The sequence below is a fragment of the Cryptotermes secundus genome, unplaced genomic scaffold (assembly GCF_002891405.2).
Source record: "Cryptotermes secundus unplaced genomic scaffold, Csec_1.0 scaffold528, whole genome shotgun sequence".
NCBI lineage: Eukaryota > Metazoa > Arthropoda > Insecta > Blattodea > Kalotermitidae > Cryptotermes > Cryptotermes secundus.
The window spans coordinates 817,256-841,010 of NW_019724748.1; the positions used below are offsets into that span (position 1 = coordinate 817,256).

At 40.4% G+C, this 23,755-nt stretch overlaps 1 protein-coding gene and 1 long non-coding RNA gene across 3 annotated transcripts in view; both read left to right on the forward strand.

Annotated features, from left to right (window-relative positions):
• LOC111862881 overlaps window positions 1-18,942 on the forward strand; it is a 79,062-nt gene extending 60,120 nt beyond the window's left edge. The window contains exons 8-13 of one of the 2 annotated variants that reach the window (XM_023848660.2): window positions 371-465; window positions 2,950-3,620; window positions 5,563-5,726; window positions 6,785-6,955; window positions 8,854-9,042; window positions 12,362-18,942. In XM_023848660.2, coding sequence (XP_023704428.1) covers window positions 371-465; window positions 2,950-3,620; window positions 5,563-5,726; window positions 6,785-6,955; window positions 8,854-9,042; window positions 12,362-13,350 — 2,279 coding nt within the window. In that variant the 3' untranslated portion in view covers window positions 13,351-18,942. The remainder of the gene's footprint in view (window positions 1-370; window positions 466-2,949; window positions 3,621-5,562; window positions 5,727-6,784; window positions 6,956-8,853; window positions 9,043-12,361) is intronic. The other variant, XM_023848662.2, reaches the window with a different exon arrangement.
• A 1,840-nt stretch (window positions 18,943-20,782) lies between these two features.
• Window positions 20,783-23,755, forward strand: part of LOC111862875 — a 43,223-nt gene continuing 40,250 nt past the window's right edge. The window contains exon 1 of the long non-coding RNA XR_002842505.2: window positions 20,783-22,316. This is a non-coding gene — a long non-coding RNA (uncharacterized LOC111862875). The remainder of the gene's footprint in view (window positions 22,317-23,755) is intronic.

A 23,755-nucleotide genomic window follows, 5' to 3' on the forward strand; every position in this document is an offset into this window, starting at 1 on the left:
TTATGCTCCAAAGAACCCCTCATTTTAGAAATTATAGGCTCATTCTGTGTTGACATGAATACTGTAAACAGTAAACAATACTGTAAACAAAGGGGCTGTGACCCCCCCCCCTCATGGCTTGTGGCTGAACACCTTGCTCCTCTGGTCAGAAATACAGTACCTCCTTGGATCAAGAATCATCTTTGCTTTGAAAAGAGTGGTTTAGATTATTATCATGATATTGTTCTAAAAGTATTAATTTTATTCTTATTAGCACACATGTAATTATGTAAATTACATATGGGGAGATGATTGGATCCATGAAGTGAAAATAAATGTAAATGTACATCTGTTAGTATTTATATTGTAACTATGTGACTTGTAATTCCAGGTGGTGTAACTGATGTTGAGCTGGCAGAGGAGAACTTCCTGGCCCTTGATACAGGCAACAACCATCTGGAACTGTACACAGATTCTAAGTTACTGGTAAAATACAACTACAGTGCTGAATCTGACAGGAGTAAAACTCAGTGCCCAAAAGAAATTTGGAGTAATAATAATATGATGCATATGGTCCCTTTGTTAACACAAAAAACAATTTTGGAAAGCATTTGTGAACAAGTGAATGTATGAAGTCAGTTACGTTCTACGTAACTGCATGCAGAGAATTCCAAAATTTTTTATTCCACGGTTGCACATAGCATAAGAGTTCTGGTACACTTATTATTTTTATTTAATTAAATTGAATACCACAAGACTCAAACAGAAAACGTCTTGATCATAAAATGTGCGTTTCATAATTCTCTACAACACTTCTTTGAAACATTTTTTTGCAGCATGTTTTGCTGAAGGTGAAAGCAGAAATGAATATAGTCTTCCTGTGATAGTGATACAAAGGAGTGAGGTACCTCTTAACATCAGATTTTACCCCAAATCAGAAAATGTTCATAGATTTCAGTAAAATTCTGAATATCAAGTTTCATGGGAGTATGCTCACCAGTTCTGAAGTTATGCAGACAGACAGGCAGGCAAACAAATGGACAGACAGACTGCGTGAAGCTAATATACAGGTTTTTGGAACTTCTCACTGGAAAAACACCAAAGAGGTAATATTGCTCATGTGCCTAGGTATCACTGTGAAAACACATGAGATGTATGGAGGTAAAGCCCTGTGCATTCTACACATCAGTACTAGATGCAGGTTACTGTGTGGTTAACTTCATGCTCTGGCTTGCTTCGCCCATGGAACTCCTTTCATATGAGACTATGTAGGCACTACATCCAATCTTGGTGCAGTAAGAAAGAAATTTCTGTTTCTGTCAGGAATTGAACAACAGTTATTTAAACCATACCAAGACATTTTATTCACTGGGTTATCTAAGCGTATGGCAGAATTAGGGTGACCAGATTTTGTGAGTGAAGAAAGAGGACACAAGGTAAACCACAGTTGTTACTTATATATATATATAACTGCATGAAATGACAATGCTCCTTCAGTTGCTATTCATTCATTCATTTATTGTATATTCCATAAATCCATACACATAGATATAGAACCAGTCACATAGTTAATATAGTACAATACAATTATAAATATATATGTACAGCTATTGTCTGTTATTCTGTTTTTAAATACTGTTTTATAAAAATTCACTGATCTTTGAGGTAGTTTGACAGATCTGGACTTTTTTGTGTGTGTGCTAGACACCGAATAATAACTACATTTGGCTACTACAGATGTGAAAATTTTGCATGTAATATATTCAAATTCGGTATAATTTATCCCTGCTTTAAAGCAGGAAATTGTTTCAGGTTCACTGTTAATTTTACACTTTCTCTTTGGCATGTTATGAGTAAAATGTTAATATGTTTAGGAATGACACTAAAAATTAATTTCTAAATCAGTATACTTCATATTGCCTACAAAAGTCTTTAAATGGATTTCTGAAATCTTCAGTCTCCATGACAATACTATGGGTCTCTTCATTGGCATTAAGAAGTTATTCTTAGACCAGTCCAGGAAGTAATTAGTAATTAAATATGCCACCAGAAGAGTACTCCTCCATGCTGCGTGACTATAACTGCGGATGCTGCTCCCTTTCTACACCTAGTTCTAATACAAGTTGGATTTTTTATTACTAAATAGAAGAAACTATAACTAACTAGCTAACTCCACAGAGCTGAGTCCTTCTTGAGAAGCAACCAGTCACTTAGCTACTCATGGATTTCCCAACATTTCATTGAACCAAAAGGTTCATTTTTGTGTTCACAATAGCCCTCCATTGGTCCCTGTCCTGAACCAGATGAATCCAGTACGTACCACCCCATCCTAGTTCCCTAAGATCCATCTTAATATAACCCTCCTTCTTATGTCAAGGTCCATAGCAAAATTCTGTATCTGTTCTCTTCTCCCCCATACATGCTACATATCCTGTCCATCTCGTCCTCCTTGACTTGATCATTCTAATTATATTTGGTGAAGAGTACAAGTTATGAAGCTCCTCATTATGAAGTATTCTTCATCCTGATACCATTTGATGCCTCTTCAGACTAAATATTGTTTAAGTATCCTCTTCTCAAATAATCTTAATCTATATTCTTACCTTAACGCCAAAGACCAAGTTTCAACATCCATTCAAATTTTAATTTTTACATTTTTAGAAGTAATGAATATATTGTTAAAAGATTTTTAAGTGAACTCTAGACGCTGTGAAAGCATAATGTATTTGGGCCGCATTACTTATATTGGTGTATCTTTAAATATTAATTCATATATCATGTTTAACTTAAGAAAAGAAAAGTTTATATTGCCTATATTAACTCATGAGGAATTAGTTTTATTGAAAATAAAGGCCTCAATGCAATACTATGTAAAATATATTAAAATTGTTGAAATTTCGATTGTCAGCATAAGGTCACTGCTATAAGAATCAGAAACTGTCATATTATAGAATTGTTTATTATTTTTAGAGCAGTGCAATAACCAACCAGAAACCGGTTAGTTCAGTTCGCTCAATGCCTGGGTCACTAATACAATCAAAAAATCACTACCAGCAACAAGTCACCAGTGAAGGGCGGAGCAACCTTGATGGAAATACCACCATTATGGAGACATCAACAGATTCCTTGACAACAAGCAGTACCACCATGGACACCACAACTGAAGACATAAGGTCAGAGACAACTACTGCTGCCATGACAACAGACATCAAAACCACCAGCACTACGCTGCCCACTACCGTGACATTGCAGACCATCCTGGAGCCTTCAGGTGATAATAACATTCAAGAAAGGTTTATAGTGACTCAGACAGAGGACAGCCAAGTGTCTACTGTTACAACAACTTTGAGTGAGGAAGAAGAAAATCTTGTGACCATGGAAACAGAGACAACATTCATGACATTATTTCCCACAACAGTGATAATTCCTGAAGATATATATGTGGCAAACATAACAGTTCACAGCAATGTGACTATTGTTGAGAAAGATGATAACATCACTACCATGAATGGATCATTACCGCCTATACGCTCAATTCCACCAGAGATCGAAGCTATTCTTAACATCACCCGTAAAAAGGACAATGATTATGAATATGATTACAACGAACCTTCATTACCACCTTCTTTACCAAATCTGAGGTAAATACAACCAGAGTTAATTACTGAATTCACATTTAAGGACACTTGTTTCTAACCTCTCCATATATTTTGATTGTCTGTTTTAATTTAGAAAAATGAATACTAGCCAAAACAATGTTTTACGCCTTGCTATAGTTCACTGAGCCTCTCCAAAGCAAAATTGCTAATTACATGCTGAAGCCATAAGTAAAGGAGTTAATTTATATAAGTTTACAAAATACTGTAGTGTGCAGAGCCGTTTCTAGCTAACGATCGCAAATAAACAGGTTCCCGCTGTAACAGTCTGCACGCGAGACTAGAGGTACTGTTGAAAATGGTGTTTTCTAGAGTGGTCCATGCTAAGGTTTTATAAGAGGGACAACTGAAGCAAGAATTTTAGAGTTTGAAGGGAGCCGCCATTGAGAGAGGACTTGAGCTCGAAAGCCGAGGAATAACAATTATTAGAAGCCGTTACCAGGAAACGTCTAATAATTGACTGAGAGCATTAGTGTGTGTGTGTGTAATAGTGATTTGTAAAGTCTGAAGATCAACGATGCTTCTATACTTAAGTGTGATTACGAGTTTTGTGTTAAAGTGGTCAATAAATTCAACATCCAATCCAAGATCGCTTCGGGAATAACTAAAAATCGTGAGAACTGGTGTCAGAAGTGGGATTGGATTGGAAACTGCATTGGATCATTATACCGCCATACTACAAAAATGGGAAAAATGAAACAAAATGGAACAACTGGTAGCCGCCATAGGAGGGCCCGAAGCAGTGATACATAACAACAAAGCCAAAACAGGGGCTGAAATAGAAACCAGCCAAGAAGATAGGAAAGAGGAGATGAAAGCCAGGTAGGTTCCCTCGCTTTTCGGACCGATTCCAACCAAGAAAAGATGGACACGAACCTAAAGGAGACCATAGCAGAAAGAGCCGATGACCTGACCAGAAGCGACAGTATGGAGCGAGGTCCCTAAAGAAGAGGCCGCGGTGGAAGCTGTCAGAGCGGTATGCAGCCATAGAACGCAAGAAACGGAACCAGGACGATGGTGTGTCCCGGAAGAAGTTGGACGCCTCACGCAGCGGGGTGACCCGCCCCGTCATCCCTACACCGCATAAGGGAAGAGGTCGAACAGAGACGACGGAAAAAATACTGGACCAGGGACAATATGGCAAGAGGAACGTCAAAAGAACTGACGTCCGTGAGAAGAATGGCAACAATGGAATAAGAGACGAGACTGTGCCTGAGAAAGGAGAGGACATCCGGCAGGATATTCGGACAAACCACTGGGCTGGAGATCATGACGCGAACAGTCGCGTCGAAACATTGTGGAGGAGCCGGCCGCCGCACAGAGCCGAAATGCCAGAGATGTAGGGATCCCCAGCCACTCTCGGAATTTTTGTCGCGTCGACTGGAAAAGAAGAAATGAAGCTGAGCCTGTAGGCTCTTCGGGACGAATAGCCTTATGGAAGTGTGTGCAGCCGTTCGTAGGCAACGATCGCAAACAGACAGGTTCCAGCGGCAACAGTGGTGGCATTGTTTCCTACGGTAGTCCGTGCTGATGGGTTGTAAGGAGAACAACTGGAGTAAGAATTCAGAGTTGGAAATGAGGCGCCATTCGGAGAGGTCTTAAGCCCAGAATCCGAGGAATAGCCATTGTTAGAAGCCGTACCAGGAAACGTCTGGTGACAGAATGAGAACACTAGTGTGTGTGTGTGTGTGTAACAGTGATTTGTAAAGTGTGGGGAAGAGCGATGGTGCTATAATTAAGTGTAATTATGAGTTGTGTGTTAAGTGGGCAATAAATCCATTGTCCAATCCAACCAGAATTATGACAGTACATAAGTATTATAATTTATAAATCAATTATACTCTAAAGTCAAACTGGAGAGAAAAGTAAAATAAGCATATCTGAATATTCAATTAACATTGTTACAAAATATAACATGTGCTTGCAGAATCATTCCATTTGTAGCAGCAGATGCAGTTCTAGAAGGTGGCGGTGATGATGTGGACAGGCCCACGCCTTATTCTGCTCAGGATAAACACAGACCAACAGATAACTCACTGTACTACAAAATTTCACAACCTAATCGTTTCTCACCACCTGCTGAAACAGAAGGTGAGAGTGACTGTACCCTCTTCTGGTGATTCCTTACTTGAAAAATCTTATTTAACATAATTACACTATCAAGTTTATAAAGCTGACACTGTTTAATACAACCAAAATATAAAAATTACCAGTACAATATTGTATTTCAGCATCCTGTTACATTGTGGTATCATTTTTAGATTGTAAGTATTCCGTCTATAATACAGAAAAGTCAACCTTTTATAAAAGACACGAAATATATTTAATACACTAAAAGTATTTGTTAAATATTTTAAATGTCATTAACTATATACATTCATTTTTTGTTGGTACACGTTTCGGCCACATATGGGTCATAATCAGGCAACACTTACTGGGAAGACCACTGGAGTGTACACTTTGTGTTCTGTGCCCTTAGGCACGTCGTTGTTTTTGTTATTAATTTCTTTCGTAGGAGATTTCCATCGTAGATCCCTTGTACATGGGAAGACAGCACTCAAGCATACACAACACAAGTAAACGACATAAAGAAGACAAATAGGCGCCAAAAAGAAACGACTGGAATATTGTAGTTAATGACATTTAAAATATTTAACAACCGCTTTTAGTGTAACAAATATGTTTTAATGTCTTTTATAAAAGTTTGACTTTGTTGCAATATAGACGAAATACTTAACGGCATAAAAAATATAAAACTAAGTTGACCTTTGCAGATAACGATATAAATTCAAATTAAAATAAAATATTTTACGATTACTTTATAAATAATTTTATAATATAATTGTAATATGGATCCATAGTTATTATAATTACAATTCACTATTTTATAGCTTTAAATAATGTATCGCCTGTTGAGGGCTCCAAGTGAGATGAAACATGTCTTGTGATTTTAACATAGTTAATAAACTCAATTGACGCAAATGTGGTAATAAGTTAATTGCTTTTTTGTTGTGTTCTTTCAGAGTTAAAACAGGATTAGGGATAGGAGTGTACAGGTTCCACTTTCAGTGTTTCAAGCATTCATAATCTGAACAGCTATCTGAACAACTGTCTTCCAGGTCGTTGTAACAATACTGAATTGATTTCAGGTGGCTTTCTTCCACGCGAGCCTATTCTGGATGGGCCTTTCTATGAGTCAAAATATGAAGTTCCATATCACACAACAGGACTCAGTATTCTTGACGCACATCTGCCTGTTGACATAACAGTCAGGACTGTTATTCCTCCATCAATAACAATGCTGCCACAGACAGAGAATGGTAATTGTTTCACTGTCAGACTAAACCATCATGTAACTGGTAGAGGCATTAGAACTTCTGACGTATAAGGAAGGAGATGGGGGAATTCTGGCACACAAACCTTGTGCTAAAACAGAACTTAGATCAACAGAGGGACAGCTTCATACATTTCTTTTTCACTATATACAGAAATTCCGTGTCATATCTTCTAAATCATAACACGAATGGACGGTATATAGGTCTGTGTATCAGTATAAAAATACGCCCGTGGAATTCAAAAAGCTGAATATTAGAGCCTACAATATTTCATGGAACGCATGTGACTCAGCTTGCCGCCATCAGTCTGTTTACATACATCGAACTAACATCACTTTCATAAAATACTTTATCTATTCCAAAAATACCGTTCACTGCAACCAGTACCGTTTCTTATAGATGAAGTAACTGCATTTATTTTTAAAAGAAATGCTACTTGATAATTATTTATACTATATCATTAAAACGTCCGTGAACGTTCCTCCACATATCTGTGTAAAATTATTTTGTGGTCGTATCGAATTCCTTCAGCACCTTGCCGGCAATTAGACCTTGAACATTTTTTTTCCGAAATTGTAGCTTTGTGCGTTTAGTATGAATCCCAACTCTTAGATAATCGATGCAGTATGGTATTAGGAGGAAATATTCGATATCAACATAGTGTGTGCTAGCTTGGTAATTTCTTGACACTGAAAGCAGCTGTATTGGACACCCGAAACCCGTTGCAGATCGAATGAACTGCGCGAATAACCGTGACAGTTGTGTAATGCAAATTATATCAAATGTTGAGTGTTTGAGACTGAATACAATTACCTAAGCAGTTTAGAAACTTGTTGGACGTTCAACTTATCATTCTAATATACAGAGTGATTCTAAATTATTGTCGGGGTTTCCGTGCCCTATAAATTTCAAACCTGTACGAACACCGGTCGGTCCTCTTACGCGCCACGAAAGGCGCGCATTCTGCAGTAGTGATTCTATAGGCGATACAACTTTTTGAGTTACATTTTCATATTCCGTAAGCAGTTTTATTTTGTTGTTTCCGATTTGAAAATTATAGGCCACAGAAAGCCACACAATAATTTAGAAACTCCCTGTACTATCTAAGTACGATAATATGTGATAGCGAGTGGCTACGGCTGGCGGCCGAGGAGTCGGAGTTCGAGTCCCGGTAGGGGCAATATTGTTCTCCCCTTCCTTCCGTCCAAACTGGTTCTGGGGCCCACCCAGCTTCCTATCCAGTGGATACAGGAGGCTTATTCCTCGGTGGTCAAGCGGCCGGGGCGTGAAGCTGACCACTCAACTCCAACTGTTGCCGAAGTCAAGAATAAGTGGCTCTATATATCCACTTTCTCACACGTCTTCGTAGCGTAGTGCTTGCTTAGGAACAACTGCATCTTTACCTAACAACAGTTCGCGATAAAAATTAATATGTTTAAGGTTGATCTTAAATACTTTGTCTGCATCTGCAACTTTTAAAACCGCAAACCAATAAAAAAGAATTCCTTGTAGCCATAAATGTCTCCTATATTAACTCAAAATACCGTATTATATTCAACGACTTCGATGTTTACTAATCTGAACACTCAGAGGAAAGTTATTTACCGTTGAAGTACATAGAAATTACTGTATTTTAATATTCTGAATGTTTTTAATATAGGTCTTCGGACATAATTTTATTTGGAGTGTCGTGGATATTTTTGGTATATTCCTGGGATATTTTTGTTGGTAGGTATTAATATCCTGTAATTCGACATCTGTTTGTGAACGTTGAGGTTCCAGGAATTGGTTATTCCAGTATATGAATATTCTAGTTATAAAAATTAATGTTTTAGAGGTTTTATGCCTTGGGACAATATACTCGTATACCGATGCTGTTGCAGAGCACTGCATTTCCGATGGTCGTGAGTTCCGAAATGGAGAGCTGATTTCGGAGGCCGGCGCATGCGTCATGTGCCTGTGCTACTACGGCGAGGTGTTGTGTCAGGAAGAAAAGTGTCCGCATGTCAAGACCGGGTGTCGCCGTCTCAAGGAGAAGGAACACGGCGTCTGCTGCGGGCTAGTCGTCTGCGGTACGGTAGAGTCCCTCCCGGTCTTCCGAACGTGTTGCTCCTTTTCAAGATCTTTCCCGCAAGATATTAATTCTGTACGCCCCAGCTGTTTTCCCCAGTCGGTGCAGAGACCATAGTGTTTACTGGTCGACTGATCAATCTAGGTTCAATTGCTGGCACGCCCAAAGACCTCTTCTCTTCTCTCCTCTCCTCTCCTCTCTCTTTCTCTCCTCTTCTCTTCTCTCCTCTCTCTTTCTCTCCTCTTCTCTCCTCTTCTCTTCTCTTCTCTCCTCTCCTCTCCTCTCTTCTCCTCTCTTCTCTTCTCTTCTCTTCTCTCTTCTCTCCTTCTCTTCTTCTCTTATCTTCAGCATCCAAACTGGTCCTGGAACCCACCCACTCTCCTCTGCAATGGACTACGGAACCTTATTATCCGGGGATAAAGTGGTCAGTCTACTCCCGAAGTTAATATGTGAACGCATACACCAACTCCCCCCTTATAACTTCATGTCCCGATGCTAATTAAGCACAGGGACAACTTTACCTCTTACCTCTAATTATATTAACTACTATATACACTACATAAATCATAAAAGTTCCTCATTGTATTATCCGTTCTCTTATGGGTGCAATACAGTGTTATAATTATGAAACTTTCATATGTTGAATATTACGCCGCTTAGCCAGAATGCTCTTAGATTCAGCGTAGCGTAGCAGTACCCCAGCGCAAGGCTTCCCGACATAAGATCGCTTTAATGTAACACTCATGAGACTTGAAACTAAGAATTTTCGGACTTACGACTCGGGCTAACGACGTGTGACACTTCTCACATGGCTAAAATAGTAAATCGTAATGTAGCGTGTACAACTGTTGCTACCCAACGACCGCGAGTTGGGCCGATATACCCGGCAGTTTCTTGGCAACGGCTCGGCAAACACGTATCTGCGGCAACGAATCGACGCACAACAATAGAGATACTGTTGGAAGCGGAGGTTTCTACGTAGTCCGTGCTGAGGAGTTATAAGGAAGATAACTGGGGCGACCAAGTGAGTTCTGTGTGGGAGTCCGTGCTGAGGAGTTATAAGGAAGATAACCGGGGCGACCAAGTGAGTTCTGTGTGGGAGTCCGTGCTGAGGAGTTATAAGGAAGATAACTGGGGCGACCAAGTGAGTTCTGTGTGGGAGTCCGTGCTGAGGAGTTATAAGGAAGATAACTGGGGCGACCAAGTGAGTTCTGTGTGGGAGTCCGTGAAGAGAGAACTTGAACGCCCGAAGCTGAAGAATCTTCATTGTTAAAATCCGTTTCCAGGAAACGACTAATGCAGACACTGCAGGCCGGAGAAGTAATTTGTAAAGTGTGGAAATCGGCGGCAGTGTTATGGTTATTCGTAGTTACGACCTGTAAGTGGGCAGTAAATCCAATATCCAAATCTAAAACCCCGTCAATAGTCACCCCTACAAGTGACAGTATTAATTATCTTACATAATTTTAATGTTTTCAATAGTTTAAATGTTTTATGCTATGTTATCCGGTGTCACCTTATCGGTTTTATAATAAAAACGATAGAATTATAGGGTCCTAGGAGTTAAAATGTGATTTGTTGCCAAAATATATGGAAATATTTAGAATAAAAAGTAAATTTGAGATGTCTCTCGTAATGTGTGGCGAGTTATCGCAGGCGTGCTTAGGCAATGATATTGTTACTACCCGAGAACAACGTAATGGAGAGAGCGTGTGTGTAGTTGACTGCTGGAATGCACATTCCGCTAGCAAAGCAGTTCAAGCAAAGTATAATGATGTTGATCATATCAGTGGAGAAGTTCTTAGCATGCAAGATTGAGGTTTCCAAGGCGGTGACTATGAAGAATGCCGTCTTCTGGGATTTGACGCCGTGTAGATCTTCTGTAAACCGACGTTTCGGAGGAACATATCATCATCTTCAGGGTAGAAAATCTGCGAACGAGGAATATGCTTGAGCAGGTGGCTGCAGCGGATTTTTCTACGCTGAAGAAGGAGACGATACATTCCTTTGAAACGTCGGTTCACACAGGATCTACACGACGCCAAATCCCAGAGGACGGCATTGTTCAAGCTCTTTGCAGTCGTGAGGGATAGATTAAAACCTTACCAGTTACGCATTCTACTATATGCATACGATAATGAAAAAGGACATTGGGCTGTGCCATGGACGAGGCATACCTCACAGAGCTAGTTCCACGCACACACTCTCCACAAACGCAGCATTACAAGTGAGATAAGCTTAGGGGTATTGCACTAACGTACTTACAGACGCCTGACACATGTGAACACTGGCCAGTGTGAAGTGAAACACATTGTAAAATTTCTATATCCATATGTACAGGCAGATGAGTGCCGACTTTGAATTTCGGCGGCCCGGGCTCGATCTTCCTATTACTTTGGTTCCCTAGCCAGGTATCATTTTGTACACGGCTCCACGTTCGTCTTCCCTCATCGACAGGGGCTATAGGCCCAGTAGTGGGCTCCGCGCCACCCTACCCCAAGAAATTAAACAGATGGGGCGGGGGGTGATGGGACATTTCTCAATGGAATTTTATTTATGTCATACAGGAATATTTCTGTTTACTTAGTATTTTCGAGTCGACTAATGATCCGCCATAATTAGGTTATTTTATTGTTCATGGCGACCGAAATTAAGAGAGGCGTATGCGGATAGTTGGTTCAGCTGTGTCTTAGAATCTTCATGGAGATGCGAAACCGTACGGTAAATTTGTTATTGCTAGTGGGGCGGGACTAAGTCCCTTGTACTGCGGCCACTTCTGTATTGTGCCAGCCCCAGATGATAGGTGAGGGTGATTGTGGAGCAATTGGTGGAATGAAGATTGGCAGGGGAAACCGAAGTACTGGAGAAAACCTGCCCCAGCGCCACTTTGTCCACCACAAATCCCACTTGACCAGACCCAAGATCGAACCCGGGCCGCCGCGGTGGGAAGCCGGCGACTAACCGCTTGAGCCATGGCGCTGCCTAGCTCATGACCTTAATATTACTTGAACACCTGAACCAACGCAATGGCACAACTTCTCTCCATTCGGAAGTCTTATTTAGAAAACAAAACACCTTCCGTCACAAGAGGGCGACTCTCACTTTAGGGTGAGAGGCCTCACAGCGCTGCGGGTGCTTGCGTGCGCTCTCAGATTCAACCACGAGAAACTCTTGCGAGAGTTCTGTGACATCCGACGTGACTCGTGAGGGGTGAAAAGAACAAATATTCTCATCCAAGTTAGAAGTAAGACTAACAGAGGTCACGAGCTACGAACTGCATGACGGTGTGCAACAACTAACACTAGCAGTTTATTTTCCAGACGATGCTGAGTCACCCACAGTAGTGCTGGACCGGATGGATGGAACTCCGAGCCCGCTTCATCTTGGCGCCATCGTGCCTCCCATCACCGTAGCGGAAGGCGTCGTAACTCCAGACCCCTTCAGAGATGTCATCCGGACAGAGCCAGCCCCAGACCTACCGTCTCTCATTGAGGACATGATGCCGTACCTACTGGAACGACATACTAGCATCAGCACTGCCCCCATTAGCACAACAATCTCTAGATCCTTCACCACACCCCCCCAAGAGAGAAAGACTACAAGTGCCCCCATAACCTTCACACACATATCAACACCAACTGATAGGAATGTTCCTCTCACACCAGATCTCTTCGAGGAAGACAGTAACAGCAACAGAGGACAACCGGAGGAACAGGCACCCCTCGACGTAGAAGCTGATGATGATCTTGACACTGAAGAAGACAAAGATGAAGATTCGGGTATTTCTTTTGACAGCGTTCTACAGTTTCTCCTTTATAATGACGACACCACCAGGCCACCCTCTCGCGCAACATCACACCACTTTGGCGGCAGTGGCAGTAGTACGTCACACAACACGCCCGCAACACCCGCTTCTCAGAATTCGAGTGACGAGGATGACGACAAAAATAAACCCGAGAGTACGACAACACAAGCAAGTACAACTTCGAACACTGAAAATGCTCAGAATGTTACGACAAATTCAGCTGCTGCCAGTGAAAAACTCAGCACAAAACCACACGCGGTGTTAACGACGGTTTCGAACGTCAACCCAACTGCAAGCAGTCAATCCCCGATCCTTCAACACCCTCAGTTGCGAGCGCCACTGTCGGCTGACCCAGGGGCAGCGTCTGGTCTTCTGAAACTCGCAGGTTGCAACATCTATGGCCGCATGTACCGGGTAGGAAGAATCATTTCGGAACTGTCCGGGCCCTGTCTGGAGTGCATGTGTACAGAAGTGGGAGTACAGTGTCGACCGCTGAGCTGTTGATGATGCTATGATGGTGGTTTCCAACCGGACCCGCAGAAAATGTCAATTTATCTTGAAACGGCATTTGCTGAGTACCATGGACATTGCAGACACCTTTAAACATCTCTGAGGTTATTGTTAAATATTACTTCCGCTCACCTTTCTCCCACTGTACAAAATTATAGGTTGAAACAAGCCACTTGAAGGTTGGTATCCGCTGGAATGTGGCATCACGCAGACCGTTAAGGAACCTTCTACCTGGGCCTTAGGGTAGAAGGGTCGCGCCCGTATTAAAGTTACGAGAATGGGATTCTTCTAAGTGAAGATGGAGGCAGCATATTCCTCCGAAACCTTGATAACTATCTACCAGATCACACGGTGTCTTCATATCCACCGCCGTGAGCACTTGAGATCTCCAAGCCTATTTATATTCTGCTTCAGAATAGAACAGAACCCAAAGAGAAAAATCCAAGAAAAAAATATTTTTAATGACTGTAAATAATACCGCACGTTCTCAAGACATTAATTTGCAATCCTTAGTTGCTGAAATGGACGCATGATAACATGAGTCATAATTTCTGCATTCCCATAATTCCACAATTTTGAAGATGTTGGGAACCACTGAATGTGTTTTTGTTGAGTTGTTTTCATTGTATTATAGTATCAGAGATAGAGCTTTAAACTCACAAAGGAGGCTATGAGTATGTTGTAGTATTTTTCCAGAGACATTTGTACACTGGGCCCAGGTCATTGCTGCTAAACATTGCCCAGTTGTTCTGCGACAGGAGCCAATTTTAGTTTTCTTCGCTTGTGAGTGTTACACCTATTTCCAGATATCTAGGTCACCAGTTGCTTCCACCGACCTCACAGCTTCGGAGCAGTGATATTTTCTGGTGATGAGAGTCCATTCATTCTTTTGTGTCTGGAACAGTTTAAGTGTCCAGCTGCCGTAATAGTTTTGAAAGCGATCTGTTTATTTCACAGTAAACAAAAAGTGACAGAAATTAGAGGCAAGAAGAAATACGTATATAATGGAGGTATGAAATGAAAGCAGTACCGTAATGCCTGAAGAAAAGCAGTGCTGTCCTCTTTATATTCGAACTTTCACACAGGTATAACTAGCTAAATGCTGATTTTTCTTCTGCCACAGCTGTACCTCTTGCTGTATGCATAGAGCCCATGTCAGTTATATGCCCTTTCAGACTGAAGTCCCTGTGATTCACATCAGCCTTTGAGAAAAGCAACCACGTGTATAAACCAAGAAGCGATGATTGCAAAACATTATTATTGAATATGCCCTTCACTGAACGCTGCAGATAGAGTGGAATTACTGAGCAGAATTTCGGGGCTTCAGTGGTTCGTTTAGTGGACAAAAGATTGAATCTTTCAAATTGCTTGTGCTGCGTGAATCTTTGGTCAGAGAGTAATGTATGATGCAAGAGTAGTGAGAGCAATTCCATTTTTTTTAACTTAGGTGATTATAACACAAAGAATCGTTTTCATGCACGTTGTAAAAACGGTATTTGTTGTTTCTGCGGCGATGAAAATCAGTGTTGTGGTCTTACGAGTTATGACACATTGTACTCTAGTTGCAACGTTTCGTAGGAACGTATTACCTCCATCTTCAGATGGTGTGTGCCCAGAAGATGGATGAAGTATGTTCATTTGAAATGTTGGTATGCTCCTAGCAGACTACACGACCCTATAACCTGCAAGATCACAGAGTGAAGCTGTTAGGAACCAAGTGTTCTTTGTTTAGGGACTTCAGCAAGTGTGCAGTCAGTATGAAGAAAATAACAAACTTTATTTTCTTTTTGTCATAATTTACGGAACTTTGAGCATTTGGCCCTACGTGATACATACACACATAGGCTGTGTATGTAGCACGTAGCCCCATAGGGTAACTAAACTCATCCTCGTATCTTCAACGTGCCCACAAAACTGGGAACAGCTAGATCACTTGTCTTCAAAATTATTTATTGATTCAAGTAGGTTTCGGACAGATACACGATTGGAATTTTGGCTTACAGTTCGCCAAGTCGCCATTTTTGCACTGAAATTATCCCAGGCTTTCAGTGATAGCTTGACATGTTTGTAGTTGCTTTCCTCTTCTTCTCTTCACTACAGGGCATCACGCACCCTCGCAGACTGGACTTACTCGCATCAGCAAATGCGATGGACACTGTTCACCTTGCGCCTTCCAGACGCAACAGAAGTTCAGAAACAAGCATCTTGTTACTCGAGTTCTGTCAGCTCTGTCTCTGGCACGTACTTCTGCTTTGCTCTTAAATTTCACCCCAGTATTATGCGTATGCAGTCATCACACTGATATCCAGTTTTCTTTCCATAATGAAGCAGTGAAGCACTCTTAAGGGCAGTAATGATTGGAGTCAATTTCCCAGTGACATGACGCAGACTCACTATAGCATGCAGTGCTGGAATACGAAGCAACTAGTGAGCTTTCGCAATTCTGAATTTTCTTAGAAGGAATAGAAGACGAAGATGGGCCACAGTTAATTTAAATGGATTTCCGAATGGCCATCTTTAAAAAATGGCGACTAAGCGTACTCTTTCGCTCAAGACCGTGCTGCCACCAATTGTTGCAAGCGTAAGATACAATACCGCATTCTTTCAAGCTGCTTCAAGAACGTTACGTCATTCAGGAATTAAATTACACTTTCAATAAGATACTGTCACGTGTCCGGGGTTCCGTGACAATAAATTAATCGGTTGCGGATTAGGTGAAGCTGTTTAGTGGATAAGTCGGCAATTACGATTACAAGCACTATGAAATAACTTCTTACAGACGATGCGACCCGACTAGTTCGTCGTCTCTCATGTTTCGTCTTCTGATTCTTGGTCGAGCTAGTTTCTTCTGATCTCTCTTGTTCTCAGTTCTCCTCCGGTCTTCTCTGATGTCATTTGTCCTGTGTTCCTTCTACAGTCGGACGGACTGGAAAACGCCTTCTTGAAGGGTTTCGTTTCCCGTGTTAGCTTGTGCATCCGTCGCAGCAGGAGCTGCAGTGGCTCTGGCTTTGCTTCCCGTGGTAACATCTGCCAGTGTACGCGTTGTAGTGTTTACATGTTTACAGTTGCCGCGTAGGCAACGATGTATCCACTGTTCCTTTTATGGGAAAAATAGCTACTGAGCCGTTGTCTAACAACGGTCTTCTCTGTATGCGCTGTCTCGGAAACGTGTTTTAACAAGACGTTGTCTAGGAATGGACGTCCGCACGCCACAATACTGTTATATGAAAACTCTACGTATTACAACAATCGATTGACGATCGTATTGCTTCGAAACGTGTTTCTCACATTTAACAATGAAATTCCACCTTCTGACTGAAGGAAGATGCAGTTTTTTGCCCCAGTCTGCATCTAATATTTTTCCTTCCCACTTTTTATATGAAATTGTTTGTATTTTGAACAGCAGCTTACGCATTTAAACCCCAACTGTCGCGGACCTAGGGCAGTAAAACCTCTAAGAATATTGTGGAAACATTTTTTCACAAACTTTGTTCTCCTGGTCAGATTTTTTCTAAAAGAAGTAATTATTCCTGTTAATTTACCAAGACTTTTTTATCATAGGGCCTGTGAACATGTTGGTAGAGGGTCTTGAGAAAAATGATTTTCATTTTTACTTGAGTTTAGAACTGCCTTACGCAGAGTTGTCGTGTTCTGCGTTTCCTATCCTGATGCCTAGACTCGCTCTGTTCAGAATAATCTGTGAAAATCGCCATTGCGAAAATGTGGGTTAAAACTGAATCAGAAGGCCAGTTCAAATCAGTTCTGGTTGTCGTCATGGTGATTTCAATAGTACAATGAAACGAGTGAAAAAGTGAAATACATACCTCACTGATTTTAATTTTGATTTACCGATAATGAAATTACTGTAGCGGGGAAAACTTATCATTTTCATATATTTCAATATTTATTGTCATCAATATATATTGTTTATAGATTGTCTCCGAAATTGGTGGAAATTTCTAACGTAATTTTTCTTGTTTTTACGTCTTAGCTTGTTTATGCGACCACAATTCACACGATATAATACATGAATGTTGAATAACCAGTATATACTCGTGTGTGTGTGTGTATATGTATATACTATATTATTTAAAGGGTAAATATTGTGCCTCTACATTTGGTCAGTTTTGGGTTAACATGTGCCCTTAATTGTTAAATAAGCTACCTGCACCATTGTTCTGCACAAACATCGCAAGTCTGGGAATCCCCTAGATGGGAGAGAAAGTCAGATGGTGCTGTATGTAAAACCAGAACGTTATGTGGGTGCAATTTAAATTAAATTAATGTTACTGAAAACTTTGTATATTAAACACAAAAAGTTTTTGCTCTACACAGTTTAAATGTACTGAACTACATTAACTTATATTGGGTTTCAGTACAATTTAGTTGAATTTTAGGAACAATATTACCCTTTACATAGCCTAGGTATATTGTTCAGCAACAGAAAGGAAAAAAAATAACAAATAGTTTCCTTGTTTTTAAGATAAAACAAATTGCAGGTAATTAATTTTGCTTGTATTTTGTTTAATGTTCGTATTTCAAACAAGAGTTATGTCTTGTACAGTGTCTTTATGCAGTGAACATTTTCTAAAAGAAATCAATGCAATTCTACCTAATCTTTATATACGTGTAGTGTATTAACATTTAATTGGCACAAAGAAAAAATAAGCCTACCCATGAAATTTTACAGTAAACCAATCATCGCCCAAATTTATTCGAAATCTGATCAGTAGTTTCGGAGACAATATATGCGGACAGATATATAGACCTCCCCAATAAGAGCTCATTTTATACATCTTGGGAAAAGAACGTATGAAAAACAAGCAGGGAAAGAACTCTTCAATTCGAAAAAGAAAAGCATTTTGGGCATAACTTGCCAATTTTCATGCCCATAGACAACACCGCACCGTCGCCCTCTGTCACAAAGCTGGCTGTACGCTAACAAACATTAGGGTCAGAGTGCAGTTGTAGTTTAATGCGTAATTTATGATGAACCCTTTGTAAACACGTGTTATATGCTGCACGTATCTTCCTGCCGCTCCGAAGAGGCAGCAATGTGCATGGAGAGGGGAGAAGATCTCTGACATGACAATGTAGGTTAGTTCCATGAACCTCAATGTGTTTCACATTTCAAAGTGACGGTTAGTGTTAAGTTATGTTTGTTATATTTGAGAATGAATATAATTAATATTATAATTTATTTTACAGTAAGTGTATTTTTTCATTGTTCATTATGATGGTAAGGTTAGGGCCCAAAGAATAGTGCCGACAGAGGCTGGGGTGGGTTCTCACCCATTTTATCTCTGATGTCTGTCAATGAAATAAGTTTTATTTTATGATCTTACATTAAAATAGACTCGGTGTCATATCGCAATATTGTACGCATACACAGTTTCGACGCCATATTTAATACATCATGTGCGCCACAAATAAGAGATTTTAAACCATTCATGAGAGAAATGTACTTAAATTTTGTAAAATATGTTCCAATGCCAAAATGGCGTGGTGTGAATTGTGTAGCTAATGCTTTATGTTGTTATGTAAGACTATATACCTCTCACTCACAGCCTTGTCATTAGTAGTTATGTAAGATAATTATTATAATGTATGAAGTGAAGATAAGCGAAGAATTTTTGGTGAATAATAACTTTTTTATTGTATTCCATGATATTCGACTTAAATTTTTTAATAGAACATTTTAACGTTTGCCCTTTCTTGTATGACGTTTTTTAACAGGGCGATATAGTAGTCGATCATAGAAACCGGTCTAGGACAACTTCAACATGTGGATCATGATTTCGAATCCCACTTGGAAGATGGTTGTATGCCCCTGTTTTTCAGCCACATCTTCTGTCGGACACCTCGCGATGGACCATTTCCTATGTCAGGAGTCTCATGGAATATCTTAACACTTGGAATAGGATATAGACCTCTAGACCTCTAACACGAGCCCTACGAAGAGACTGAGTAAGTAAAGTGCAACGAAGCAGAAAGCTTGCATGGTTACGCGATGATGATCACAGAATCCCACTTGAATTCCAGAACCAACTACGTAATTGGGGAGCTGTAAACCAGAATATTTCTAGCTATGAAAGTCATGAAGTTCTTCCTACAACTAAGCATATGAAGCAAATATGGAGGTGTAATCTTGACACTACGTGCAGGCCTCTGTATCCGCAGCGACACAGCCGCCAAGCACGAAGTTGCAACTACGTGTAAACTCACAAGAAGGCCGACGACATCTGCAAGTAACACTTCCCAGTCATTTTTGCGCCTTATCCGGACAATGTTTCAACGACATGATGACTATTGTAGCCCCGTGTTATTTGGTAGTTACCAACACTTGGGAGGAGACAGCTGCTTCAGAACAGAAGAGTGACGAGTTGAGAGCGCTCTCCTGCTGCCGTTTGAACTTCTGCAACCTGTGTCACAAGGGCGTACTCGTTGCATTCCAAGCCTCTACTTGCACATGGCTCGTGTCCCTTTTTATAAAACTAATTGCATCAGGGAGATTCTGAAGGGTGAATAATATTCAGGGTTACTGATAATCCTGATTAATCGCATCGGTGCAACAAAAATAAAATTGCTGTGGTCAAGGCCGTGCGGGTACCTGCCCCCCCCTCCCTCCCTCCCTCCCCCCTGCAGGCATCTCTTCGGTGTGCTTAAATGTTCCAAAGCTGCATCCGAATAACTTACGGACTGTGTTTTAGTAGGTTCCTACGTATTCACTCCAGATATCTTGAAAATGCAGCGGGCAAATGCTTGTATGAGTTTTGCGCGTCACACACACAAACGTCTGGTGTCAATGTATAAACTGTTATGTGTTTAGAACCGTTTTCTAACCGGCAAGGTTTTCATATCCTACTCGCTCTTTACATATAAATCGCCATTCTATTGGCATTAAACTGTACTCGGAAGGTCTCTGCTTTAAAAGAGACACAAGATCCTACTATGCCCAGAATCCGCCAGAGTAAAAGGTGAAGTCCCTGTGCTTAACTAATATAGCATTACGCCATGAATGCGTATGGGGGAATGGATGTACAGATCCACATTTTCTTGACCACGGCACTAGCTGGAGGTGAATGGTCAGCTTTAGGCCCCGGCCGCTTTACCCCTGGAGAAAGAGCCCCCGGTACCCATTGAATAGGAGGTTGGGTGTACACCAGAGCTGGTCTGGACGACATGGAGAAAACCCTTGACCTTACCGGACCCCTCGGTCGTCCAGCCCGTAGCCAGTCGCTATACCGATTACGGTATCCCGGTTCCTGCGACTCAGAGAGTACTAAGTGAAGACTGGTTTCGTTGGAGCATATAACTTAACCATTTCATTTTAAAGTGCAGTCTATTATTTGAATGAGGATCTTACAAATGCTGAAGCAGATGTTGCACCCTGGGAAAGAACAAATGACGGCGAACATTTGTTGCAATGATTACGCTGCGAATAACAAGTTTATTGAGAGTTTAAGTACTATGATTTACATAACATAACATTCAAACACACTGGCAGAACCTTTCCAAAGTGTCTTAATAATATTTTACAATGTTCTTAAATTAAGATCCTCAGAAGAATTCAATTTCATAGAAATTAGTGAGTAGGAAGTTTCATGAAGTGCAAACATTTAATATGTAATAAAGCATTTGCATATTTCGGCCACTACTCGCCATCATCAGAAGGCAATATATGATGAGCATATGTCATAAAGGGATTTCTACCATCCTAAATCAAGTCAAACATAATAATGTAATTAAAGTAAGTTACCTTAAAATGATACACAATATCAGTACAATTAATTCTTACTGTATGTATGTGTGAGTGAATCAAGTGACTGCCTATGTTCTTCTGTTGATATTCTTGTATGAAATATCTTGCGTAATTGGCATTATGTTCGTGCCCAAACATAATATAGGGACTTCTGGATTCTGTATCTTTATTACTTACAACGAGTTAATGAAGAAACATTACTGATTGCCATATCTGTAATGTTGTGTGTTCTGAACGACTGTGGTAGTCGGTGGGATATGTAGTAGCAAAACCATGTGGACTTGTGAGTACCCTGAATGCGCATGCGTGATTCCATAACGGTGGGTCTATGTGTTCTATAGTTGTATCGAATAAGAGATTTCTGTGATTATTTTCCTCGATCTTTTGCTTGTCTGTTGTTACGTTTATACAAATAAATACATAAATTTTCCCTTTATGCTCATTAACCGGCCCCTTCTTACACGATCGATTTACCGATAATATCCTGTGTATGTTTCTCGCTGTACGGGTAGCAAGTCCTCAATCATTCCTATGTGTTCTTATGTTTTGTATGTGTTCTTTGATTGCGACTATTGGGGACTATCCTGTCTGACCAATGTATGATTGTTGGCAGTCTAAGCATGCTACTTTGTATATGCTAGTGTGATCATGTTTATTGGTGCTAATGTCTTTCAGGTTATGTTCCCGATTCTGTTTGTTATTTTTAAGGCTATTTTACATTCGTGTTTTTAATGGATTTGTGATTGCGCAGATGTACTTCCCCTAGCATGTAAATGTTACCCATTTTTGTTTTTCTTTTACCTTATTGTATAAGTTTGTTATTTGTTCCTTTATATAACCGTTGTTTTCGGTGGTGTTTATAATGGTATTTAATTCCTTATTTTAATTGTATTATTTATTGGTAATTTATGTAACCTATGGAACCGGTTTTTGAACGTGGCCATTTTATGTTCTCCAGGATGGCCATTATTCGTATAAAGGTTACAGTAAGCTAACAGACGAACAAGAAGCGGAAGAAAATCATAAAAGAGTCTTATTCGATGTAGTTGTAGACTACATAGACACACCCTTATATGAACCACGCACGCGCATTCAAGAGCGTTCAAGGTACTCACAAACCCACACCTATCACAGTACACCGGTTCGTTGCAACACACGCACCGACTAACACGACCCTACGGAACACACAACATTACAGGTATGAGGATCAATACTCTTTCTTGTTAACTGTTCTAAATAACAAAGAAACAGAATTGAGTAGTTCCTGTATTGTATTTGAGCACAAACATACGGCCAATCATGAAAGATATTCATATACCAACAGCACACGTAAGAAATACGGCCGTTACTGGATCCATATACTCATGCAACAAGAAATTCATGGACTTTGCTACTCATTAATTTGATTCTTATAAAATTAATTTCAGAGTCTTGCACTAACAAATATAAACAGTATCTCATATGCATAAAGAGCATTCCTTGCACGGGGACATCATTATAAACAACATACAAGTATTTCAATGGTTTATAAAACTGAAACAATAACATTGTAAATAGCAAGAAACATTTACATATTCATCACCAAACGACAAAAATGTTCGTATGTATAACGCTCTCCAGCCTGTAAATATTGTCGTTATATTATACAAAGATGATATTTGATATTTTCTCAATTGTTAAGTTTAAGCATACTCTTCTGGATCACGGGACCTTGCAGTCTGGTACATGCGATAACTATTTTGACCATAGGTTAGTGTAAAGCGTAAAAGTAGTTCTAAAATGTGGCCTATATATCTTTTGTAAATACCGAACGCTTTTCCAAATTTTAAATTGTTAATCTCTTATTTTGTAACTCATAGTTCCGAAACATCAAATTGATTCCAATTTGAGATGTCAAGCAGGTGAAACTGAGTTTCTGATCACGCGCGAGTGACGTTACGGTACAAACTCAAACGAGTAATACTCGGGCGATATCTTTGACGGGTAAATCTTCTTGTATAAATACACAAAAAGATATCCTGGCTCCATATCATGTTTACGTCTGTGAGAACAAAAATTGTGACATTTATTTTAGATGTTTCAGCTTGTTTTGAACGTTAATTGTCGGAGATCGTTGGCTTCTGAGTGCATTTCTTGCTAATTGAATTTGGAACGAAAATATGGCCACTTACAAATGTGGAAGGCATTTATCGGATCTGATATTGCCACACTGGCTTCTGTAACCCACTGGAACCGGAATCCGTTGCAGTTCTCGCTTTGTGGAGTCCACAATAGTCACTACTGGAACGACAACCGTCTTTTGGAGTGATGGTGAAGTAGCAGTTATACAGAGTGATTCCAAATTATTGTCGGGGGGGGGGGTAAAAGGGGGATCCCGGGCAATAATATTCGTATCATAGCGTTGGAGACTATTACAGACCGAGAAATAGCCATTGCTAGGTAACGGCTGTGTAATACGTAATAATGGAGTAACTATTGCAAGCGGCATTCTCTGTGCGATCGGATTCGGCTCAATATAACGGGGGACACCTGCCACTGAGAGTCTGGAGTGTTGAGACGGCAGTTAGAGAAGTAGGAGGTTGGTGTGAGATAGCCGCCAGCCTGCGTAGACGTGAGCTCGGGAGCAGGGGAACGTCC